The 25,026-nt window shown below is 45.4% G+C and overlaps 1 protein-coding gene across 1 annotated transcript; it reads left to right on the top strand.

Annotated features, from left to right (window-relative positions):
• The first annotated feature begins 23,059 nt into the window (after positions 1-23,059).
• On the top strand, positions 23,060-23,774 carry Hspb3 (heat shock protein family B (small) member 3). The gene is given in 1 exon segment (NM_031750.1): positions 23,060-23,774. A coding segment is annotated over 1 exon segment (459 nt). The 5' UTR covers positions 23,060-23,205; the 3' UTR covers positions 23,665-23,774.
• The last annotated feature ends 1,252 nt before the right edge of the window (positions 23,775-25,026 follow it).

The raw sequence follows: 25,026 nt of genomic DNA, 5'->3' as shown, positions 1-25,026 counted from the left end.
CAGTGGGAAGGGAGAGACTTGGTCCTATGGAGGGTTGATGCCCCAGAAAAGGGGGATGCTGGAGGGGTGAGCAGGAGTAGGTGGGAGGGTGAGGGAGCACCTTCTTAGAGACCTTCTTAGGGAGGGGGAGGGGTGGTGGGTTCATGGAGGGGAGACCAGGAAGGGGGATAACATTTGAAGTGTAAACAAAATGATTAATAATAATAATTAATAAAGAATACTCTGTGGGGACAGAATAGTGGTCCTTCAGTGCTAGCCTCAATCCAGCCTTCCCTCCTTGCTGTGAGGTCTCATGTAAAGCTTTATTATACCTATATCATGTGTTCTTCTCACGCCATGAGCCTTTTGTCAGACAGCAAATAAATGATGGTCTCTAAGTGGGCCGCTTTTTTTTCTAGCCAGACTCCTAGCCTCGCTTACTATATAACTTTCTAGCTGGGCTACCCAGATTACTCTATGGCGTGCAGACATTCCAAGCCTCTGTAAAACCCACCCTCACTTACATGGCTTCTAACAGGTTTCTCAATCTCTCCATGGGAAGCTGGTCTCCCACTGTAGTTCACCTTGTATTTCTGCACCAGGTCCTTCCTGGGTGCCCCCAAGGCTAGGAAATTACTGGGGATGATAGGGCAGGACAGAAATGGTTTTTTGCTAGTTCCAAATGAGGACCAGATCCATTGTCAACCACTGGCCATGTGCATGGACTCAACCTTGACTCTCAACTCTAGCTTGCCATGTATACTTCAGGTTTGGACCTTATCCTCAGCTCACTGGCATCTATCCGGTCAGGAGGGAAAGGCTTAACAGATCTGCTACTTTGGGCCCTGGGTAGGTCCTTGTTCTAAGCCCTTGGGCAAGACATGATGTTGAGTGCTGTTTCTTACTAAGGTCTCCAAGGACCCCAACTATGAATAATGTGGAACTTCTCGCATTCTCCTCCCGCTGTGCTCAGCTGGCCGGCTCATTCCTTCTCTCACCACTACCAATGTACCGAACGGGCCATAGTAGGAAAGAGAGAGTCTGTTCAGATGGGTTACTCAAGGAGGACTCTTTACACAGAACCAAATACGAAGGAATGGGTAGATTCTTAGGAAACTACAGGGTGAGAGGAAAAACCCATGTCTGGAGGCAAGAGATGTAATTCAAGGCAAAAGGTGAAGAAAATAATCAGGAGTCCTTCCAGCTTCTTTAAGAGAAGAAATGATCTTTGATGAGTATGGAATGGCCTTATATGGAGGAATGCAGCGAGATCAGTTGCCCCAGTCCCTTTCCCTGACCTCCCTTTAGGGTCACACATTGGCTGGATCCAGGTGGAAGCCAGACCACCTACAACGCTGTTGATATAATCAGGGCAGCAAAGGGAAGACACTTGTCTCACCCGGTGACCCCTGTAATACCTAACAAGACAAAACAGTTATCTATTTGGGAAATATATTCAAATTTCACCATGTGCTAGCATGACCCAGTATTCTCCACTCCTACGATCTTAACATTTTAGTCACTTGGGCGGCAGCAGGAATTTCCACTTCTAATGTTCTACCTCTCAGAGATCATTAGGAAATAACCATGGCTGCATCTACTAGACCAAATCCCAGTGTCCTGGTGTTTTCCTCTTCCAAGATAAGATGCTGTCCTTTCTGGGCTGTCAGGCCCCAGGACCATGGAGCAGCCAGCTGTTATCCACTGTCAATGGAGTTGCAGCCCTGCCTACTGGGCACCCTTGCTTTTTTTTTCCTACATCTGTTCCCTCTACTCTGTTCCTTAAAGCCAGAAAGTGGTTCACAGAGGCCAGAGCTGACTCTCTTGTGCCCATCTTCATTGCTCCAGTGCCATAAGACTCAGCCCTGGGGCTGTTTTTGTCCCCTTGTCCCTTAGCTTTCTGGTCCATTGGGCTCAGTCAACTGTGTGTACTTTCGGCTTTCTGAGCCTTATCTATGTCTGTTCCTTCCCCTAATAGTTTTAACCTCTGGGCTGAAAATATCCAGCTGCTTTCCTCTGGGCCTCCAAGGCTGCCTTCCTAGCTCAGTTCCCTCAAATTATCTTTAGCAGTAAGAGTTCACAGTGTGTTCTCTTGGACAGGATGAAGTCCACAGTGACTGGAAGTGGTTTCTTCAAGTTGAATCCAGCAGCAGCAGGGACTGGTTTCTCTGACTTTTCCTATGCCTCTGCAAAATCTTGCTTTCCTTTTGATTTATCCAGGCTTCATGCCTTTTCTCCCTGTCCCAGAGATCTCAAGCAATTGGTATACATTGTGTCAGCCAGGTTGAAGTTGCCCCTAAAATTAGCAAGATTCAGCCTCCTTGTCCAACCAAGGCTCCCAGAGAGATGGACTGCCTAAACTGGGTGTATTTAACAACCACACACACACACACACACACACACACACACACACCCCTTCAGTAATATTCTCTAAGCCCCGTGTTTTTCCAGGTCTTGGCTGCAATCTACTCTCTGCCCAGAAATCTACCAGTTTCTCCTGGCCTGTGGAAGGCCTGGAGCAATGACCTAGGAATTTTCCAGAGAGTTGAGTGCTGATTCTTAACATTTCAGAGGCCATTCTCACAGGAGGTCTATGAGTGCACATACAACTTCTGAAATACAATCTTGGATTTCTTTTCCATTGTGATTTGTTCCCCCCAAATCTAATCCTAAATAAGGACTTGAATGCAGGTTATTTATTTGTGAGATAACATCAGGAAATATAGTAAGTGAGGCTGGAAAGGAAAAAAAATAAAACACCATAAGGTTGTGTCAATGAGTAGGATGCCACTGTGGGTAACTCGGGTCCTGTTCTCTGAAAACATTTAAGGGCACATCTCAGAATTGTCCCCCCCATGTAGGGAGAAAGTTTCGGTGTTTGCCCGTACACCGTTGTCCTTCTCTAGTAGCTGACAGATCCTACTGTGTCAGTATTCTTGCATGCCTAGGAGCTATGCACCCCCTCTGAGAAGGGGAAGCAGAAAGCTTCAAAATCTAAGGCAGTTTGTGCAGCTAACTTCTGAGCTGGGTCTCTCTCCAAGAACCATAAACAGATATGTTTTCTAGTGTTGTGCATCTTGAAAGCCTATATCATTAACTTCCAAAGCGTTGAGAATTAGACGCTCTCCCCACCAGTCACTTCTCATGGTTTATAAGGTAGGAAAAGAAGAAGCAAGTTTCTGTTGGCATATACGAGTTTATAATCTCCACAGAAAACACCCAGCTCAGAATCTGAGTGTTGGGATTTAGAACACAGTACCAGGATGACATTAACATAAGTATCAGGATTTTACTTCCACAAAAGGGCTGCCTCTCTCAATGCCACTGGAAAGGTCATCGAGTCTTTGGAAAGAAAAAGAAAATTACTGATTTACCTTTTTCTGTGGAAAGAAACGCTAACTGAGTCACATGAGCAGGTACACATTGTTTTCCATGCTTCCGGTTTTATTATAAATGATATAGAAGCCCCAGATCCCACTAATGATTTGCCTGAGGAAAAAAAGCATAAGAAGTCTCTGGGTGAGTCAAGAGGGGGTGGGGGTAGATGTTGGAGAGATAGAAATTAAGAGCACCTACCCTTGCAGAGGACCTAGGTTCCATTTCCATCATCCCATGTCTTGGAACTCTCCATAAGACCAGTTCCGGAGCATCCAATGTCTTCTTCTGGCTTCTGTGGGCATTGCACGTATGTGTATGGACCAAGTGTATTCAAATCACCACAGGCCCTTAGCAAACTGCTGCCATTTTGACTATGTATTTATGCTTAGGAAATGGGAGTGATAGTATCAAGACATGAGGTCAGGCCATGTCCCAAAGGCCAGCTTGGATACCATGTCAAGGAGCTGGGAAGGAGACAAAAGGAAAGGCTGTGTGTGAGCTCAGTCATAACCACGGAATGCTCATCTCTGCTTAATTCAAGCATTCTAAATAAATTCTAATTAAAATATCCACCAGTGTCACCCTTCTCCAGTAAAGTGGGTATAGACATCAAAGATTCATAGAAGAGGGGGTGAATACTGCTTATTTTTCCCCCTGAGAAATGTGTTTATTCCAAAATAGGCTTAAACTCCTGAGAATAACTTTGAACTTCTGATCCTCCTGCCCCCACCTCATCTCTTTAAGGCAAAGAGAATAGAAAGCACATACAGTGATTATAGGAAAAGAGGAGTAATTTATTTGGTCATTTCACGAGTGATGGTTTCAGACATTCTATTGTAGCATCTTTGGTGAACACAGAGGAAAAGTGACATCGATACAAAGCTGAAAACACCTGGGTGTACTTACCAGGTTTTAAGGAACCAGTCATTTCACCACTTAGTAGTTAAAAACAATTAACATTAATTACCTTGGCGTTCAGGGCGGCTCATCTGCGTGGTTCTCGGTGGTAAGTTCTTGCAGGGCAGCAGTTAAGATGCTGCCAGAACTGCGGGCTCTAAAGCTTTGAACAACCAAAGTGGTTTGTTTATATGCTCCTGGTTGTGGGAAGGGAGCCCCGGTTCCTCCATGGGTGTTTCTGCACAGGATGATGTGTTCCTATGCACTGACTTCTATGAGGGATCTAAGAGAAAGAGAGTTAGGAAGAACTCATAGTGTCTCCTGTGTTACTATGGAAACACCACCTGTTCATTTCTGTGGTATCCTGTGGGCTCTAGAGGCGGCTTTGTCCTGGATGAGAGAGCAGAACACAAGGACATGGGCACCAAGGGGTAAAGGTCACTTGTTTCCACAGAATGTTCTCTAGTCCTTGAAGAGTCACCTCCTTAACCATAGTAGAATGCTTTCACCTCCTTCCTTGGTAGGGATAAGGATAAAGACTGTTGAGTTCTATGTTGAAAAAAGGAACTGCCCATGCAAGTCACTAATGGCTTAGTAAATACACTCTCTTAATGGGTTGTTTGTTTCAAGTTAACTCTCTAGCCCAGGCGGTACCTGGAGGGTTCGTCGTTGACATCGGCAGATATAAACTAGGCTGGCAGCATTTCAAGACATGCCTAAGTCCAGACATCCATGCGTGAGGGAGGTAACAGTGGCAGGATATCATAACTCTCAGAATGTGGCTGACCTCCTCTACCTAACCAGAGGGACCAAACAGAACTCTCCAGGGATGCCTTTGTCCCCTCCCACGAGCCTGCTGGAGAAATGAGATGGACATTTTTCTAGGGCGTTAGCTAGATTCCTTTCCTAAACTCTAAATGAAGCTTAAGTTGAAGACTCAGGTTTTGCCTTTGTTTGTAGGTGTTTGTGGTAATGTTGTTGGAGTTACCCAACTGCTCCGGTGTTTGCACTCTGGGCATCTTCAGGCAAAGGCCTGAAGAACCACACACAGTAGGGTAAAGTAGCAACAGGTTTTATACAGAAGCAAAGCAAGGACACAGGACAGTTACACTGCAAGGAAGCAGTGGGATCTCCGTGGGATTTACTCAAGAGCTGGACTTATCTCTGGGTCTTCGTGTACGGGTCTAGGGAGACTTCGGTTGTTAGTGGAATATGGGTGGTTTTCCGTTTTCATGATGAATTTGAGTTATGTAAGCCTTTGCTCATTATCCATCTCCCTTCCCACAATGCATCTGCTTTTAATCCTACCCACAGCTACTCATGCATAGGCATAAGATGATAAATAAGGCATTTCCCCTAGAACTTTACTTAGAGGACACAGTTTGCTTTACTGAGCACATAGCCCAAACTAGACCGGGCTAGATTGGCCCACTGCCCCTGATTCCAGTTTGGTTATAGAAGAGAAATTACTAAGAGGTTTTTAGGGAGCTATTAGGACAGCCTACTGCTTTGCTTAGAAGGGAGTGTCTGCAGCCTGATAGAAGTAGAGGTTCACGTTGCTATGTGCTTGGTTGGGTAAGCGCTCTGCATGATTCAAGCTCTGCGGAGTTCCGAGCTTGTTGACGTGCCTCAGTGTCTGGCCGCACAATCTCTGGCATCCCGGTTACATCAAGGCCCCCACCATAGCACCAGCCGGACAGCATCTTTTTATCTGAAGCAGGCTCAGGTGGGGATGACAGTCCTCGTGTATAGTTCCTGAAATCTGGTTCCTTGAAACAGTTCCACCCCATCGGAAGGACAAACCGTTAGCCTCATATACTATGTGCGGTGAAAAGAAAATGCTACAGTGTCTGTTTAGAGACTCCATTGTCTAAAATAATGTCCAGCAAATTAGGAATAATTTTATCTTTCTCGTTATTAAATGCATCAGTGGTGCTAGTTTTCTGCTGCAATGAAACAAACACCCACTTTCCCTAGGTTTTCAAGGAGAGTATTCCTCACTTCTACTAAGCCCTACAGAAGAGTTCTTAAGGGTTCTTACCTTCTTCCTGCTAGCCTACTATGTGTTCAAGGCCTGTTCATCAATGGTTTCAGGAGTTCCCCTCTCAAAATCTTTTCAGCTTCTAGTGTTTTTCCTTATGCCAAAGCCACTTCCATACTTCGAGGATCCAATATCTGTGTCCATTATCTTTTGCTTCATAGTAAATCATCCCCAAACTTAGATGGTTAAAATGATAGTAAACGCCGTGTCGCACAATTTCTGATCCGCAGATGTTCAGCAGAGTCTGTGCGTGAACGTGCATGTGATTCTGGCTTGAGGGCCCTCAGACAGTTAAAGTCAAGATGTTATATAAGACGAGGATGTTGTAGCTTAGTGCTAGAGCACTGTTTTAGCACCATATGAGGCCCTGAGTTCATACCCAGCATCTGAAAGAAAACAAACAAAAAACCCAAATGAAACCCAGCACAGATGTTACTGGGGTAACGTTTGTGTAAAAGCTCCACTGGGGCTGAAGATCTTCTGTGAGACAGTAACGGCTTCTCCGCTGAAGCGATAGGCCAATTCAAGCCAAATCATGTATATAAAGGCAGGCTTATCGAGAGACTGAGAGACTGCTCTCTGAGTGGGCTCACCAATCTTACCGGAGAGGTCAGTGGAGTTGTACATTAGGGGGTTTTTTAGAGCTTGGGCTAGAAGCTGGAATTATGTCAAAAACTGAGCCCCTGGGCAAGGAACTCTCGGGTGGGTTGCCGGAAACTCAGAGACAGGAGTGATGACATGTAAGCCTGGAGTTTTCTCCGAGTGGGCGAGTTTGAGGGAAGAAGAGCAGATGGGGTTTTCCAGCTTGTGCAGGGGCGAGCTGGGGGCCCAGCCTAATAGACAGTTTAACAGCAGAAGGCCCAGCCCGCCTCCCTTCAGGTCTCTGCACAAGGCTGCATCCGTGTCCTCACAAAAGTGGGACGGCCTCCCTGAGAGAGGCAGCTATGGCGATTGTTTAAAAGGAGAACATTTAACTGGGACTGCCTTAGAGTCGCAGAGGTTTAGTCCAGCATGGCCCGAAGCATGGCGGAATCGTGAGGAGAAGCGGGCAGACATAGTGCTGGAGTAGCTGAGAGTTCTACATCCGGATCTACAGGCAGCCGGAAGAGAGAACCCCTGAGCCTGCCTTGGGCTTTTGAAACCTCGAAGGCCAGCCCCCAGGGACACACTTCCTCCAACAAGGCCATACCTCCTAATCCTTTCAAATAGTGCCACTCCCTAAGCATTTGAATATATGAACCTATGGGGGCCGTTCTTATTCTATCCACACATGTGTAGTCTTCTTAATTAGGCCCTCCGGCACTTCCCTGTTGATGGTGATGCTGAATGAAATCTCCCGCCTCTCAATTTTGAGGCAGCTCTTACTCTGTAGCCCAGGTTGTCCTCTGACTCATTGCCCCCCTCCTCTCTCACCACCCCCCTCCCCAGTGGCCCCAGTCTCACAGCACTCTGTGTTAGTCTCCCAGAGCCAGGACTACAGGCAGGCACACACCATCAAGTTTGACTGTGGTTTTCTTGATAGATCATGGCGATTACATATGCTATGCTGTTCCTTTCCATTTCCACTGTGTGTGTGGGTGTGTGTGTGTGTGTGTGTGTGTGTGTGTGTGTGTGTGTGTGTAAGTATGACTACATGCGTAAAAGTACCCATGGAGGCCAGAAAGGAGTGTTGGCTTCCCTGGAGCTGGAGTTAGAGAAGGTTGAGAGCCGCCTGACGTGGGGCTGGAAATGGAACTCTGCTTTTTTTTTTTTTTTTTTTTGAATAAGTAGTTTATTCTAGAGCCAAATTTTAGTGACTGTTGTTCATGAATACAGATTTAGGTTACCATGTTCAGTGTGAAAGAAGTTTTATGAAGCTTTGCAGTTTTGCAGAACAAAGTCGTTAAGTCAAGGCAAGTTTAAAATACATTGTTGGGCGCATCAGGGAGGTGGGTACAGCAAGACGGGAGAAGCTTTTCTATGGGCTTCAGGTGGCATTCTCTGATCGTTCTTAGATTTTAGGTTCGTGGAACCTAGTGGTCCAGCAAGAGTTCTTAGTGGTTGGCCATCCTCCAGACCCGTCTGTCCTTCACACACAGATCTGTTAACACTCTTGCTGCTTCAGTGCTTTCCTGACTGGCTGAAAAGTTTTCTCCTGTATCTAGGCTAATACCTATTTTTTTCTACTAAAAATGCACAACCCAAGCAAAAACAAATTAATCCCGAGGGTCAATTGCTAACCTTTTCATTATCTGTCTGTTTGACTCTTACAGTAATCTAAGTATTTATTTATTTATTTATTTATTTGGCTTTATAATGCAGTCCAAGCTGGTCTGGGTATCATGATCCTCCCACCTCAGAACCCCCAGCTTCCTGGGATTATCGGCTCATGCCACCCACTCTTGACTTAATCGGAGCTTTTTAAAGATATGACTCTTTCACATTTGTGTTTCAATGTTTCTTCTAGATAGAGAATTTTCAGATACATGCCTAACAGTAAGTAAATAAATAACAAATACATCTTGCTAAAATGGATATAAATACTAGCGCTCACCAGGCAACTCCACTTTAGCTTCTCTGCTTCTCACACACAGAGCAAGTGAAGCACGTTTCTTAAAATAGCTTATTTTTAATAGCTCCAGGGCTATGCTATTAGATATTTTCCTTTCCTCTCTTTTCAACATTATCAGCTGAAATTGCTTTTTGTTTCTACACTATAAGAGGATTATCTCAATTAGTGTGGACTCTCCTCCTCAGGTCTCTTCCTCTACCTGCCTTAGGGGAATTTTCTTGGTGTTTTTCCAGCTCTTTTAGACTTAATGTAGATTCTGTTGCATTGGGGATGCCTGTTGGTGGAGCTGTATATAGGGTGTAATTAGGATGATATAGGGTGTAATTAGGATGATGACTTTGTGGTCCTAATTTATCCCTTACATTTTTTGAAGAGGCTATCAAGTATAGATTACTTATTCTTGTGACAAAAAGTGTGTGTGTGTGTGTGTGTGTGTGTGTGTGTGTGAGAGAGAGAGAGAGAGAGAGAGAGAGAGAGAGAGAGAGAAAGAGAGAGGTTTGCTAATAGTTTAAGGCCTAGATAAAATATTAAGGCCTAGATGTTAAGGCCTAGGTAACTGCCATCCATCTAGCCTGCCATTTTGCTCTGTTTCTAATATTATAAGGAAACTTTCTCATACAATGTTTCTGCTGTTACTAGGAAACATTCTCATGCCCAAGTTGATTACATATTCTATAATCATGTTCTTTCTGTCATGGAAACCAATCATGATAGAAGTCACTAGAACAGTTAGCCACAGTAAGCTTGGACCTGAACCAACCACCCAACAGAACTTCCTACACCTGTGTTTAAGCCTTTATGGTATTTGCTTTTATAAGCTGTCCCTGGGACGGACCCCAACATAAGAGACACCTGCACCAAAATAAGAAACTATTAAGAATAATACTTCCATTTTGAGTAGGGGTCAGGTAAATTAAGTTCCCAAGACCTCTCTGGGAACTGACATCCTACTTGGCAGAAAGAGACATCTACGTGGGTAACTGCCATCCTGGTTGACAAGTTAAGACACGAATGTTAGGCAAGTTCTGTCCTGGTTGACAAGACATGAATGTTAGACAAGGCAAGTCCCCTGTCGCAGTTGAATACCCTAAGGATTGTGTTCTCAGGATAAGTGTACAACAAAGACCTGCTCCTAGGGAAGTCCCCTATCCCTAAATCCTGATTGATGGAATAACTTGGTACAGATATTTGCAGATCTCAGGCTTAAAAAGTCCTATAGAATCTTGACTCAAGGTCACAGTCAGCTCTAGAGTCTGACCTGAGGCCCTGATTGAGCAGTCTTGGGCGTGGCATCCAATAAACCATCCCTATTTGAGATTGGTGTCTGAGTAGTTTGTGAGGTGATTCCAGGACCCCTCCCATTTTTCTGTCTGTCTGCCCCCGCCACACACGCACACGCACATGCACATGCACACACACCTCCTTCCTTCTCTCTCTGCAGATTCCACCACTCGTCTTTACACATCCCATACATGACCACAGACACTCACTCAGTTAGCCAGGCCCTCTGTGAAGCACATATTGAGATGGAGTTCGGAGCACGAGAGATGTGCCGGGTAATGCCTGTGGCCGAGAAAAGTAAGAAAAGAAATTAGGTTGGATAGAGAATGCTTTATAGCAAGATGTAAATCAGAAGCCCCCCCTCAAGAAAAAATGGACAGGATGAGGGGATTGGTACCACAATCAGAGCATGACACATACATATCAAAATTCAGGACAATCCAACAGGGATCAAATATGACCTGTGAGAGTTGTGGAGAAAGACTGAGGCTCCGGTACTTCTGTGATGCTTAGCTGTCGGTGTGGTTTCCTGGAGTCCATGTAGCCCCAGCTCCTATTTGAACAGAACCTGAACACAATGACAGGACACTAGAGGCTTGCTCCATTGTTTATCCTTCTAATTCCTCTCTCTTCTCAAAGGAAACACTGAGCATTGCAGTCTGTGGACGTCAAGGCCACTAGGAATAACAAAGTCCCCTTGAAGTAAGAATTGCCCATGGGAGAGTTTATGTATACCTGGCCAGTAGTGAGTAAGCGTTCTGGCCCCAAAGAGTGAATTCATGTTTTACAAAATGGCTCCTTGGACACCTGGTGTACTTTGGATGAAGGGGTTGGCACTTATTCCAAAATCCATTGTCCTAATGATGATGCATAAAGTTTGAGGGTTGGAAGTCTCCAAAAAGAACAAAATAGACATTGTTTTATCTACTCTGGTACCTAGAGCTATGATAAAATGGGAGGGGGGAAGATAGAAAGGGGGGATGGGCTCGTACGGTTGTACGGATGCCCACAGAGACCAAAAGTGTCCAATCCCCCAGAGCTGTAGTTACAGGCAGTTGTGAGTTGCCTTATGTGACTTCTGAGAACCAAGCTCAGGACCTTTGCAAGATCAGTTTGTGCTCTTAGCCACTGCCGTCTCCCCAGCCTGAAAGAGGTCACATCTGTAATTTGCTCCCATGGGCCATGGCAAATAGAATCTCACTGCTGGTTCTCATTGCAGCTGGAGTCGTCTTCCAAGTCCGTTTAGCTTACTTGGTGACAAGATTTGGTTTCTCGAGACCATTGGACTGAGCCTCAGCCCTTTAATTCCTTTTTCCATAGCCAGTCCACTGTGGCTGTTGTTTGTCTTCTGAACTGGTAGGAGAAATGCTCTGTTGCTTAAAGGACATTTTGTCTGGCTAAGTCAGCTCCCTTGGTGCTTACACTTAGAATCAACAGATTTGGAGGCTGAAAGTTATTCATGTACATCCACATATTATAATCCATCACAGCACCGCCTCAGTCAGTAAGAAGTCTGCCTCACAATCATGGGGTCCTGAGTGTGGATCCTCAGTACCCACATCAGAGCCTGGGGTGGGCGTCCACATGCCTGTCACTGTAATGTTGGTGACTTGGAGATAGTTGGGTCCTTAGAGCTCTCTGGTCAGCCAGTGTATTGAACCAGTGATCCAGGGGTTCATTGAGAGACCCTGTTGCAAAAGACAAAGTGGGAGAGTACCAAGAAAGATTCCTGATGCTGCCCTCTGCCCTCTACATGCTCTGTGAATAATACTCCATATTTTCAGATCATTCTCACTCTCAAGCAGAAGAGATCATATGGAAGTGTAGGATGTGTATTGGGAGAGAAGTCTTGGGAACTATTTGAGAATCCTACTTGCCACAAATAGACTCCAGCCAAGAGCTGTAAAACTTACACACACACACACACACACACACACACACACACACACACACATACATACAAATACACACATATACACATACACACATACACATACACATGCACACATACGCATACACATGCAGACACACATACACACATACACATGCAGACACACATACACATACAGACACACATACATACACACATACACATACACACATACACATATACACACTTATACATGCAGACACACATGCACATATACATACACACACACACACACACATACACACATACACACACACACGAAACTTTATTTGAGACCCTCTTTTTTCTGACAGCCAGTATTCAGAATCTCCAAATTACCAAGAAAGGCTCTGATCTAGCTTGAATGAAATAGCCTATCCAGGTCCTATAAGCTGAGGCTCAGGGACCTTGTCACATGCTATGTGCAATGGCCCCCCAAGGGCTCACTGCCACGCTTGAAAAGTAGCTGGGTCAGGAGGATCAGATGGGCTGGGAAGAAGCCAGAGATACTGGCCACAGGCTGATGTTCACTCATCAAGGAGTCCACTCTCCAGAGGGAAGGCAGCAGAGGAAGAATAAGTGGAAATGACCCTAGGCAGCAGTGAATAACACTCATGGTCATGTGACCTTTTTAATGTCACTCCAAAATCTTCCACAAAACAAGCTAATCCTATAACTGTGTTATATCCACAAACACCCCACTAACAAATCAAAACAACACAAAACAAATAAAAATTTAAGGGGAAGGCTAGTAAGAAGCCTTGGTGGGTAAGAGAGTTTGTCACACAAACCTGATGACCTCAGTTCTATCTCTGAAATCCACAGAACAAAGAGAGAACCAACTCCTGAAAGTTGTCCTCTTACAAGCACATTGTAGCATGCACATACCCCCACCCCTAATGAATACATGCAATCATAGTTAGAAAATGTGAGTAGGGCAATAGGCCAATGAGGGATGATTTGTGTAGAGTGTTCTTGGGGAAGAGAAGGAAATGTTCTAACGTTGTATACTCCTATTCTAGGGGTGTCTGTAGAAATGGCCTAGTAACCATGAGACCCCTGATTTATGGGTACAAATCTCTTAATACTGGCCCCATCAATAAGGTGCCGGGCTCACTAGAGGGCATAGATTATTTCAGGCTTGGAACGCTGAGGATCTCAGACCACCTAGCAAATCTTATGTCTAAAGCAGTTGAGACAGAATAGGGACCAGTGAAAGGTGTTGCCACCTGCAACCCCTTCAGGTCAGAAACAAAGTTGCAAGTTACAGAGTCAGTTTGCTGTCACAGGCTCCTGTATAAGGGAGTGCCACACAGAAAGGACTGCCATTCAGGTTCCCTAGGGGTCCTGCAGAGGCTGCTGGAGGTGGGGATAGAAGGGTTGCTGTGCACACCAGGTCACTGGGGATGGCTCAGCAGTTTTATTGACCCTTTCAAGTGGCATTGTGCTCATCATGGACTTTTTTTTTTAAATCTTAATCCCTGTACTCTGGAGCTCTTGATATTTCATAATCACAGACACATAATGTTAGGGTTTAAATCTCGGCCTGTGCCCGGACAGAACACACCAAACCAGCATAGTTCCACGTGGAGAGGTTTAGTGAGGAAAGAAGAAGAGAGGAAAGGAGGCCGGCCATGGGCACATGGGGGGAAGGGGGAAGGGGGGAGGGGGAAGGGGGAGGGGGGAGGGGGAAGGGGGGAGGGGGAAGGGGAAGGGGGAAGGGGGAGGGGGAGGGAGGAGGGGGAAGGGGGAAGGGGGGAGGGGGAAGGGGGAAGGGGAAAGGGGGGAGGGGGGAGGGGGAAGGGGGAAGGGGGGAGGGGGAAGGGGGAAGGGGGAAGGGGGGAGGGGGAAGGGGGAAGGAGTCAAGAGCAGAGAAGAACAAAGAGCAAGAGAGAAGTAAGAGGAAGAGGAGGGGGCAAGCAGCCCCTTATATAGACAGGCACATCTGGCTGTTGCTAGGCAACTGTGGGGTGGAGCATACCTGGCTGTTGCCAGGTAGCTGTAGGGGTGGAACTTAGAGTACCAACACATAACCCATTCGCTTATAGGTATGTTGGGTATCTTGTGTTCAAAATGCTTGGGACCAAAAATGATTTGCACCCCAGATTTGAAAGTATGAATATATATAATCTTGACAGTGGGACCCAACTGTGAACTTGAGATTTTTATTTATACCCTACACACATAGCCATAGAATCTTACACAGTATTTTAGCCAATCTTCCATGGAATAAAGGTTGGTAGCATGGAACTTTCTCCTAACCTCATGTGGGTGCAAAGAGTTTCAGATTTGGGGGCATTTCAAATTTCAGGCTTTCAGATGGACAAGATCTTCCTGTATGGTCTTTAAAGGGCTCCAGATCATGATGATACTTATGGCTTCACTCTCACTGAGAGTGAGTGTCCATAAATTCCCACCCACTTGTGCTAGGAAGTGTGGAAAACAGGGTTGTTCTTAAGCGGATTAACCCAGGTACCTAGAGGTCTGTTTATTCTTAGACCAAAAAGAGGCCTCAGTGATTCCACTTCATTACCAGGATGCAAAGCTGGTATCTTCCATGGAGGACATTTCATTTTTTTCTCTCTCATACATAGGGACCAACCTAACTGTGCCTCCAGCATATAAAGCCGAGTACAGAACTGCTCCCTGGGGAACTCACCTGTTTGGTTGGTTAGTTGTTGGTTTGGTTGGTTGGTTGTTGGTTTAGTTGGTTGGTTATTGGTTTGGTTGGTTGTTGGTTGTTTGGTTGTTTGGTTGGTTGTTGGTTTGGTTGATTGGTTGGTTGGTTGTTGATTGGTTGACTGGTTATTAATTAGTTGTTGGTTTGGTTGATTGGTTGGTTTGGTTGATTGGTTGACTGGTTATTGATTAGTTGTTGGTTGGTTAATTGGGTGTTGGTTGGTTGGTTGGTTGGTTAATCATCTCTAAGGTGTGGTTAACTTATTACCACTGTGTTGAGAGCTGCCAACACAGTGCAGGATAGTGCGTGTGTTAACGGTAGTGCACGAAGACTTGACGCATGCCTTCAGTTCTCTAGCTTTTGCTGCCTTTCCAAAACTACTCTCTTCATGTTTTGTTCTCAGGGAGACTGACCACACAGACTGCTTCAGCGAGTCCCTTGCTCAGCTTCTTGATGGAATTGGCAAGAGACAGAATATGTGGTTAGAGATTATAGTCTCTGAATCTCAGACAGGGCATGAACCTGTCTATCTGTCTCTCCACTGAGGTCACAGCTACTGCTCTGGTGACCTTGATCCAAAGTGGTCACTCCAGATTACATTAGTCACCTCCTCAGCTCAGCTTTTCCAGGCCTCAGGGTTGTAAGGGCTCCCTTTCCCTAGCTCTGGAAGGATTGCACTCTCCTGCCCTTAAAGGCTGATGGCTTTCTCTCCCCTCTTAGTGCCCCTGAAAGAGCTGCACTGTTCCTACACTATAACCCGAGCTATTCCTGCTACTACACATACTCTATGTTTGGAACTTTCCTAAATTTCTCAGTTTTGAGAGGCCCCATTTCCTGCTGGGAAGCCAACTGACATACTCTGCCATCTCCTGGAATACAGTTAGTGCCAAAATGGTTGGTCCTACATCCTATCTCAGCTGCAGAGACCTGAACGGCAGCATGGAACCAATGCCTTTTTGGGTAATATCAAGATGTTTTTGCAAGCTCAGAGGGTGGTGAGGTTATCTCTGTCTGATTCACAGAGGAGAAGGCTATGCATCTCTCCTCATGATCACATGACTGCCTGGGATTGGAAAGCACAATGTTGCATGACACCAGCACAGGAAAACAGAAGTATAGTTTCTACTGAATGTGAGTTCCTTTACACTGTCAGCAAGTCAAACCGCAGTAAGTCCTGGACCACCTGTCTGTGTTTCTAGGCTAACAGAAATCTATTTAGACCAGCTTTAGAGGGAGGAAAGCTGCTTGCAAATAATCTAAGTTATTTTCCAAGACACAGTGGCACGCGATAACAGCTTGAGAATTGAATCTTGGCCATTTTTTTTCTGTGTATAGGGAGTTCCCAACTCTAAGACAATGTTTTTTGATGAGTTTGAGTTCTCTAATAAAGAGCCAGGCAGACACAAAGACGCCTGTTTTGCCTTGACTGTCTCATGGCATGCTGTGACGTATTCACTATATGCCTCAAAAGAAGGGCAAAAAAAGGCCTAACGTCCTGGGATTCCAATTCCAAATTACCTAGGCAAGATGGTTAAGAGAGGAACAACTTACTTGAGATGGCTTCCGAGGGCTCAGTCCACAGCAACCCTGACCCCTGTTTTTTAGTCCATTGTGATGCAGAACTTTATGGTGGTAGGAACATGTGGAGGAGGAAGTTGTTCATCCCTTGGCGGACAGGAAACAGAAGGACCATAAAGAGTTAGGGAGACGATACCCCCCCCACCCAAGACCTACTCCTAATGGCCTACTTCTTCCAGCGATGCCCCATCTTCTAGACTTTTCCAAAACTCTCAAAATAGCACCACTAGTTTGTGACCAACACCCCAGCATCTGAGCCTTGGTGGGGCTCACCTAAATCTTAATCGGGATCAAACAAGGACAGTGTCCCTGGCTTGGGAAAGGAGAGATGGTAAGAAACCTTCCCGCCAGCCTCCTGGGGATAAATTTCTTACCTCCAGTTAACTGGCTTCTTGTATCTGATTCTAGAATCCTGCCAGGAAAAGGTGCTTTTGAAGCAACTGTTTGAGTGAGCCCAGTGCTGGAGGTCAGTGGAGATGGTCGCGAGGTGTGTTGGAAAGAAGATACACAAAGAAGACATGTCCAGTGTTTAGAGAACCCCTGGGCAGGCTGCAGGAATCAATATGGATGCTTTTCCTCTTTCTCTATTCTTCAAACCTCAAAGGAGCCTCATAAACTCAGTCCGTTCCTTTGCAGTATTGCATTTGGAACTGAGATCGAACGCTGTGGTTCTCTCCTCGTGCTCACTGAGATCCGATGCTGTTGGCGCTCTCTTCCCCATGCTCACCAGTTCTTTTACCTCACTATCTCCAGTCCCATGCTTTCTTTAACCTGACCTCTCAACTGAACTCCACTCTGGAAGAGAGAACTCGAAAGGAGCCGCCGCTTGAGAGCAAGCTGTACTGAGTGTTTCTTTGGAATTCCCCTCGGGGTTGAAAAGGCAGACTTGAGGTTCCCAAGACCAATGGCCCAGACACCCAAGAATCGTGTTACCAACCCCAAAGGGCTTCTGATCAGATGTGGGAAGGAACTTAGAAAACAATTTGATCTTGACTGATAAAGATAGCCGCGTTGCTACAGCAACGAGTCAGTGCCTTCCTAAGTCTGACCTGGTCTAACCCAGCTATAGAACTCACAGTTTTTTTCTAGCAACAGCTAGCATTTTCCAAGGCCCTGATTAATGTTTAAAGAAGCACAGCAGTACAACCCATTAACTTGAAATGGGTGTGCGGGAAACCATCTTTCCTCCAAAGGACCTTGATCCTTTTTCAAAAATACTGTATTCTAAATACCGACATCCATTTACTGTGGAGAAGGTTCTGTCTTATGCATCCCAGTTTTTATTTGTCTAACCTCATTGCCGATCTAAAAGGAGTATTTTTCCCATTTTACTAGCAAAAAAGAAAACGAGTGTCAAAGAAATTGTGACTTGACATTGGCTCAGATGGTAAAGTCAAAGTAACGATCCCAGGAGTCATTGTGTCACTTACGTGTTTTCTTTGATCACACTGCTTTGATGCTGTTATGGCCATATTTATGTAGGGCACACATATTCTAAGCTTGGTAGTTCTCAATCAGAAAGCAAGAGTTCAAAAACTATCCTTCAAAATTTTTCCTGTCCCATCTTTTCTCCTCTCACCATAGAACGCACAGCATAAAAATCTGCACAGGCTATGCCAACTAGCGATCTGTGCTGTCATATGCAAACATTAATTTGGAAATTTTAGTCAATGATGTAAGAGTTGGCTTGTTCGGAATTAGTTATTTCTTAAGAATCAGCCTTCCGGGCATGAAATCCCAGTCTCTGCCACCAGGGGGCAGTCACGACATTAAAAATGAGCTGCTTTGTACTCCGTCACACCACGGATCACACTAAATCTGGATTTTGTTTCATAGTTCACTTTACATCTTGAAAATATCTGTTTCTTTCAAGTCTGAATTAGCATGTTCTGCTGCATTTAAAAATATATAGACACTCAAAGGAGCATATGACATGTTAGAAGCCATTTCTTCATATAAGGATGTTAAAATGGTCCAAGACAGATGCTATGTTCGGGTCTCATTGGAGGAGTGTAGACATGCTGCATTGAATATTCAGTGGCAGAATCAAAAGCACTCTTCTGTGTCCAGAAATTCAGAGTTTACTGTTACATACCATCTGGGTTTCACTAAGCTGTTCCTCCCAGAAAATTAGGTTTTTTTCCCCCTACCCCCCATCCCACACCAGAAAGGAGTGTATGTGTGTGCACATGTGTTTGTGCAAGTGTGTACAGAGGCCGAGGTCAGCCTTAGATGTTGTTTCTGAGATGTTGCCCACTTTGTTTTAAACAAAAGAAAACAAACAAACAAAAAGGGGTATCCTACTGGCCTAGAGCTCCCCAATTAGTCTGGGCTGGCTGTCCACTGAACTCTAGGTATCTGCCTGTTTCCACCTTGTCTGAGGTCCATGCCACAGTGCCAAGCTTCTTCCTAGGTTCAAAGTCAGGTCCTCATGTTATCAGGGCAAATTATTTTCCAGTTGAACTATCTTCCCAACCTGAAGGCTGTGGGGGAGGGGGATGAATGTGTGCACAGGTACATGCCTGTGTGCATGGTCTGTGTGCACACCAGGGGAGGGCATCATGCACTGTCATCTGATGCTCTCCCTTGAGGCAACATTTCCCGATGAACCTGGAACTTAGCATTGTTTGGCTAGGCTGGCTGGGCCAGAAAGCCCTAGCAATCCCCCTGTCTCTGCTTCCCACAGTCCTGGGGAGCGTTACATGATTGTTGGGGACCCACTCAGCTTCTCACATTGCACAGCAAGGACCCTCATCCACAAACCACCTCTCCAGCTGCAGCCCTGAACATTTTTGATAGAGCAGAGTTTAGGACATAAGAAGGGAAAATACCAAAAATGTAGATTCAGAAAGAATTATCAAAGTAGATCGTATAATGGCAGTTTTAACACCGGAAGCTAAGCACTGATAGTTATATTTGCTCCCAGAGAGACGATGTAATTTTACCAGGATTTTTGGAAGATGACTCTCTTCAGCCTCTCAAACCTTCTGAAAGTGCATGCACACATGTGTTGTCTTGTCCATAGTGAAACCTACTGGTCTATAGCATGAGCCAATGGAACCCCTCTATGCATATTTTAGATACCCCTAGGCATGGATATGTGTTCTTACTTGTTTTGTTCCTCTTGTTTTAATCTTTTTCTAGCATGAAGAGTCCTCTGCTCAGATCTACAGAGCACATGAGTCCCCTTCCTCAACTCCCATAAGGTTTAACTGACACTGGGTCTTGTTATGGAATAGAACCTTACTGAAGGGAAACTTGAAACTGCTGGTGTAACTTTAATTTTTTTTAATCCTATTCTTAATGACAGTTCTTAAATGCCTTAACTCCCTGTTAGCCCACTACCCACTAGGGGTAGTGGGGAAGAAAGGACATGGGGGAAGTGGACCTGTTTAGAAAGGTTCCTTGAGTGAGCAGCTCCTGTCTGTGTTGTCTGGAAATTGGCAGTTTAGTTCATAGGTTAGCAGGCAGCTGCAGCTCCATCCGTTCGCCAACATTTCGTGGATACACCAGCAGTTCGGTTTGGTAGAGTTGTGTTAGCAACAGCGGCGACATGACCTAGCCTTGGCTTGAGTCAACAGGAGGAACCTGGGGGTAGGGAGGGGGGACACCAGGAGAAGTTCTTGGCTGTGCCTCTCTCAGGTAAGCCGAGATCAGCAAAGACACAAGACCTATAAGTGTTGTACAGCTAGCTCTACCAGCAAGACAAGCTCTCTCTCTCTCTCTCTCTCTCTCTCTCTCTCTCTCTCTCTCTCCCTCCCTCTCTCTCTCTCTCTCTCTCTCTCTCTCTCTCTCTCTCTCTCTCTCTCCCTCCCTCCCTCTCCGTCATTCTGAGAGTCCTATTTATACCCTCCAAACATCATGTGTCCTCCACATGCCTTGCCTCAGCACCTGTCTTGCCTCAGCAAATGCATCCAGTCAGCCCAAGTCCAGGGAGTCCCAACAAATGGAGATGAACTGTGTAATACAAGGCAGGCCGATACATGTGTGTCGTTAGCAAGGAATCCTTCAAGTGTTCTTTCACACGCTTGCTTTAGCAGAACGGTGTCTCTCCTGTGTCTGCTTCAGTGAAATGTTCCTTCATGTGTTTGCCTCAGCAAAGCACCATCCAACACAACTGGCTCTCCGAAGAACCTGTAAAGTTTCTACTTTATTCTGGCTTTAAAGAAACTATGACAGACTATTGCCCATGTAGGGGTCAGATTCCACCACTAAGGTACGCCAGGACCTCTTGCCAATCCACTCCTTCAAGCAGGCCAGTAGTCGGTTCCTTAAAGATGTTTAATCAAAATGAATCAAAGCCCATGGTAGCCCCTGACTGATTCTGCTCCTTTCACCCAGGTTATTTGAGACTGTAACTTGACGGCTGTGCTTAGCCCCTGACAAATTGTAGTTTGTTGTCTTGCCACCAACTCCTGCTGGTAAGCCTAACCTTTTACCCTTCACCTCGTAAGCCGTTGATGGAGCCCTGCTCCTCTCCACCTCCTCCCTCTGCTTCCTCCCTCCTGTTCAAAGCCATACACGGCTACAGACAAAAGAGAAATCAAAGGTTAAATCATACAGAAGGTAAATTTACCCTCAGGTAATACAATTTGGTCTTTACTTTGCCGGAAACTGTTGAAATGTAAGTGGGTGTGTTTTTTTTTTTTTTTTTTTTTTGGTTCTTTTTTTCGGAGCTGGGGACCGAACCCAGGGCCTTGCGCTTCCTAGGCAAGCGCTCTACCACTGAGCTAAATCCCCAGCCCCAAGTGGGTGTGTTTTAAACTATCACTTGTAGTCAACTAGGGCTGTGAAATCAGTTCAGGGGTTATGAGGGCCGACGTCAGAGGGTCTCTGTGCAGTAAGGCGGAATGATCCTCACCAGACGTGCATCTGTGTCCACAATGGGTTGTGGTGGCAAACATGTTTCTTACAGATATGGCCAGAAAAGAAAGGAAGGAAGGGAGGAAGGAAGTAAGGGAGAGAGGGAGGAAGGGAGGGAGGGAGGAAGGGAGGGAGGGAGGAAGGAAGGAAGGAAGGAAGGAAGGAAGGAAGGAACAGATTTGAGTTAACTTCTTTATTCTAGGCTAGAATCCAAATTTTATTTGGAAAAAATATTGCCTTAACTGGCCTTTTGACTACCAAAATATGAAGAATTGTTTTCCTCTTTAAAATAGCTCTGTAAACAGCTAACTAAGCATCCGGCTTCCTGCTCTGATTCCAAATGCTCACATTCCAGCCGAAACACCCTACTTCTTATTTTCAAGTCTGCATTACAGGGGTGCAGTTGCCTTCATCGTCTGGAACCGTGATGCTCACTCTTGGCTCAAGCACCCCAGGCAGAACCTTCTATGGCTCTTCCTAGAAAACTCTCTCAGACTCCAAGCACCTGTTATTAGCATCCCCAAATGAGCCGCTGAGCCATGGAAGCCTTGGTACGGTTAGCAAAGGTGATTACATAGAGTGTCTCATCTTTTTAATCACTGTTCCTTTGCCCCAGCTCTAGGGATAATTTTGGTTATTTCCCACTCAACTTCTCTTCCATCTTCCTCAGGTAACGCCACAGACACACATACGTCTGTGTTTCCTGTCACTCTAGAGACCCACAAACCATTGCACAATTGTACAGTATCTGAGATTTTATATAGCGCTCTCTCTATGTACATCCCTGCCCGCCCCCCCCCCCGTTTCTCTCTCTCTCTCTCTCTCTCCTCTCTCTCTCTCTCTCTCTCTCTCTCTCTCTCTAAAAACTGTAGTTTTTGCCTTCCCGAGAGCCATACAACTTTCACTGAGAAGTCAGGAAGCAAAGTTCAGGAAAGTACCCTTAAGAGAGTTAAAAACAAACAAATCAACAGCTAGTCGATGTTCCTTTCTGCTGACCGGTTTACGTCACCATTAGGCAGCTTAAGGAAAATAAAGACGATTAGACTGTCGTTGACATAGCCGAGTGTGGAGTCATGGGTAGTCAGTCTATCACAGGGCTGTAAAGCAGAAAAGTCTTAATGTAGCCTGCAAGCCTGAGCTGGGTGAGGAGGTAAGGACGTACTTCGCTTCTAGAGCACTTGACCAGCACCCAGACTTTATTTTTACAAAGCATATCTTGGAGATGTCCCATAGCAACTGCCTCTTTCTTTTCCAGTGGAAGGGCAATGAAAGAGTGTCTTTTACCGTTCAATAGCGTGGTATTGGCTAAATTAATTCTTTGTTTTCTGAACTTTAATATGAAATAGTTAAAAGCTTTGACATTTTTCCCCCTCTGCTATTGACTCTGTCAGTCCTGAGCCCTCTGTCCCCCCTCTGAAGTTTCACACTCTCATCCCATCTCACTGTGCTGAGTCCAATGTATTAAAAACAGCTGATGTGGCTCAGATGTTCCTTAAACACAAAAGAGTAAAAAGAACGGTATAGGATAAGAACTTAGTTGGAGTTTATTAGCTGTTTGAAATTGATGGTGCACGCTTCTTTATTTCTCGTAAACCAGAGCTAGAATCTTCTCTCCCTGGATGGGATTTTCAGGCAGTGGGGAGAGGCCCAACTAACTTCAGATGTTTGCATACCCAGTGGTTCACGGGGGAGGTCACACGTTGTGATCTTCAGGCCCTGCTTCTGGTTTCTACTTTGTCTCTTGGGGTGAGCCAGGCAGACTGGCCTGCCAAGGCTGAGGGAGCCTGTAAGACCGATCCTTGCCTGGCCCACTTGTACAGGCTGTCAGCTAAATGCAACCCGGAGTGGCGGCTATAAATAGATATTCATTGTCAGTGTGTGTGAAAAGACAAGAGTCGGTGTGCTGGTCTGATTCAGCCCCAATTAAGCTGCTGTCTGGGCAGGACTGTAAAGGAAGCTGCTAAGACTAGAAATCGAGTCCGCAGGCAGCGCCAGGGGCTGGACACTCACGGAAAGGGAAGCGGTTCAACGCTGGAGTTGCCTCTGCTATGGCAAAAATCATTTTGAGGCACCTCATCGAGACCCCAGTGCGTTATCAGGAAGAGTTTGAAGCTCGAGGCTTAGAAGACTGCAGACTGGATCATGCTCTATACGCACTGCCCGGGCCAACCATCGAGGACCTGAGGAAAGCCAGAGGCACACCAAAGGCTCTTGCAGAGGACTCAGACTCCGCTGGGACGCCACCTGGAGAAGGCAAATCCCGTTTCCAGATCTTGCTGGATGTGGTCCAGTTCCTGCCCGAGGACATCATCATCCAGACCTTCGAGGGCTGGCTGCTGATCAAGGCACAGCACGGAACCAGAATGGACGAACACGGGTTTATATCACGGAGTTTCACCAGACAGTACAAACTGCCAGATGGAGTCGAAACCAAAGATTTGTCTGCCATCCTCTGTCATGATGGAATCTTGGTGGTGGAAGTAAAGGATCCATTAGAGACCAAGTGAAAACTTTTTGATTCCTGTTCATGCCATAGGAGAAAGAAGAAAGCCCGGGAATTCTTAAACTCTTGAGAGAGACTGCTGTAACTTGTATGAGGATTAAAAATGTATCCACAGTTCCTGGTATGTGGAGGTTGTCTTTCTTATTGGTAGTCAGAAAGGGAAGGTTTCAAACGTGTTTGTGCAGCTAGAAAGGATGCTACCTTCACAATGAAACCACCAGAGAGCTAGCAGACTGTGGTTGGTTCTAGAGGGCACCCAGTATTGTTTTTTGGTGAGTCTAAAATTCCAGAGAGGTCGTTTGTATAACCCACGGGAAAATAGCCACATTCAGTAAAGAGATCTGATTCTTACCTGTTGTATGAAAAGTTTCTGCATTGCTTCAAAGAGAAAATTTGTATTTCTGTATATTTTCATTTTAAAATGTAGACCCAGGAGCTAGGTCTGAATCTAGTTAAAAGTCACAACAGTAGCTGCTCCTTTAAACATCAATGGGAGTTTTCAGGGATTTTAGTTTTTAAAAGTTCCCATATAGACCACATATAGTTTTCAAAGCTAAACTGAACCCTACTAGGAGTTTTGCTGGTAGACAGTATATATATAGTACTTGGTTTGTTGTCATATTTGTTAATTCATAGTGTATATTATCTCATGCCATATGCCAGGGGTAGGAAACTAAAACGTTGAATTGCTGAATTCAGTAAATCGTAACCCTCGCTATTTCGAAGGGGAGATGGCAAGTGTCCGCATCTGCTGTCTCTACTGGTCTAAAGTTTTAAATAACCTTGTGGCCAGTGAGGAACCTGAGCTCACGAAGCCATTTGAGTTGGCACAGCACATGCTTGTCACAACCCGATTAGTGCCTCTGTTCTCCCAAACTGCTACTTTGGCTCAAGATGGGGCTGGTAGAGGTTCAGAATTCCAGCACTGGGAAGCTTGCCTTCAACAGCTGCTCGTAGGCATTTAGAATATTTGCTATCTCATTTTGTGCGTTCTAAATACTTATGTGGAGAAAGTGGCTGCTTCCCTTCCACCGGGCGCTGAATGTGAGCTCACAGGGAGCCCCACGACAGTGCTAAGAATAGAAGAAGATCTCAGAGTGTGGCTGACACCTGGGTGACTGCAGACAGCCCACCCCTGTCCCCCTCCATCTTGTCTCTTCGGTATTCAAGTTAAAACAAGGAAGGCACGGAGTGAGTAAAAACCAGAAACCAAACAAAATCTGAGGTGACATTTGCTACTTTTTGCTAACTTCGGAAGGATTTTGGAGTTATCTGTTTATATGAATTTCATGACTATAGCTGACATTTGGGGTATGAAGTCTAGGATGAGACCTTTTTGTTTGAGAAATTAAACTTCACAGATGAG

The sequence above is a fragment of the Rattus norvegicus genome, chromosome 2, assembly GCF_036323735.1.
Source record: "Rattus norvegicus strain BN/NHsdMcwi chromosome 2, GRCr8, whole genome shotgun sequence".
Lineage (NCBI taxonomy): Eukaryota > Metazoa > Chordata > Mammalia > Rodentia > Muridae > Rattus > Rattus norvegicus.
Note: the sequence above shows the minus strand (reverse complement) of the source record. Positions and strands in the feature narration are given on the sequence as shown.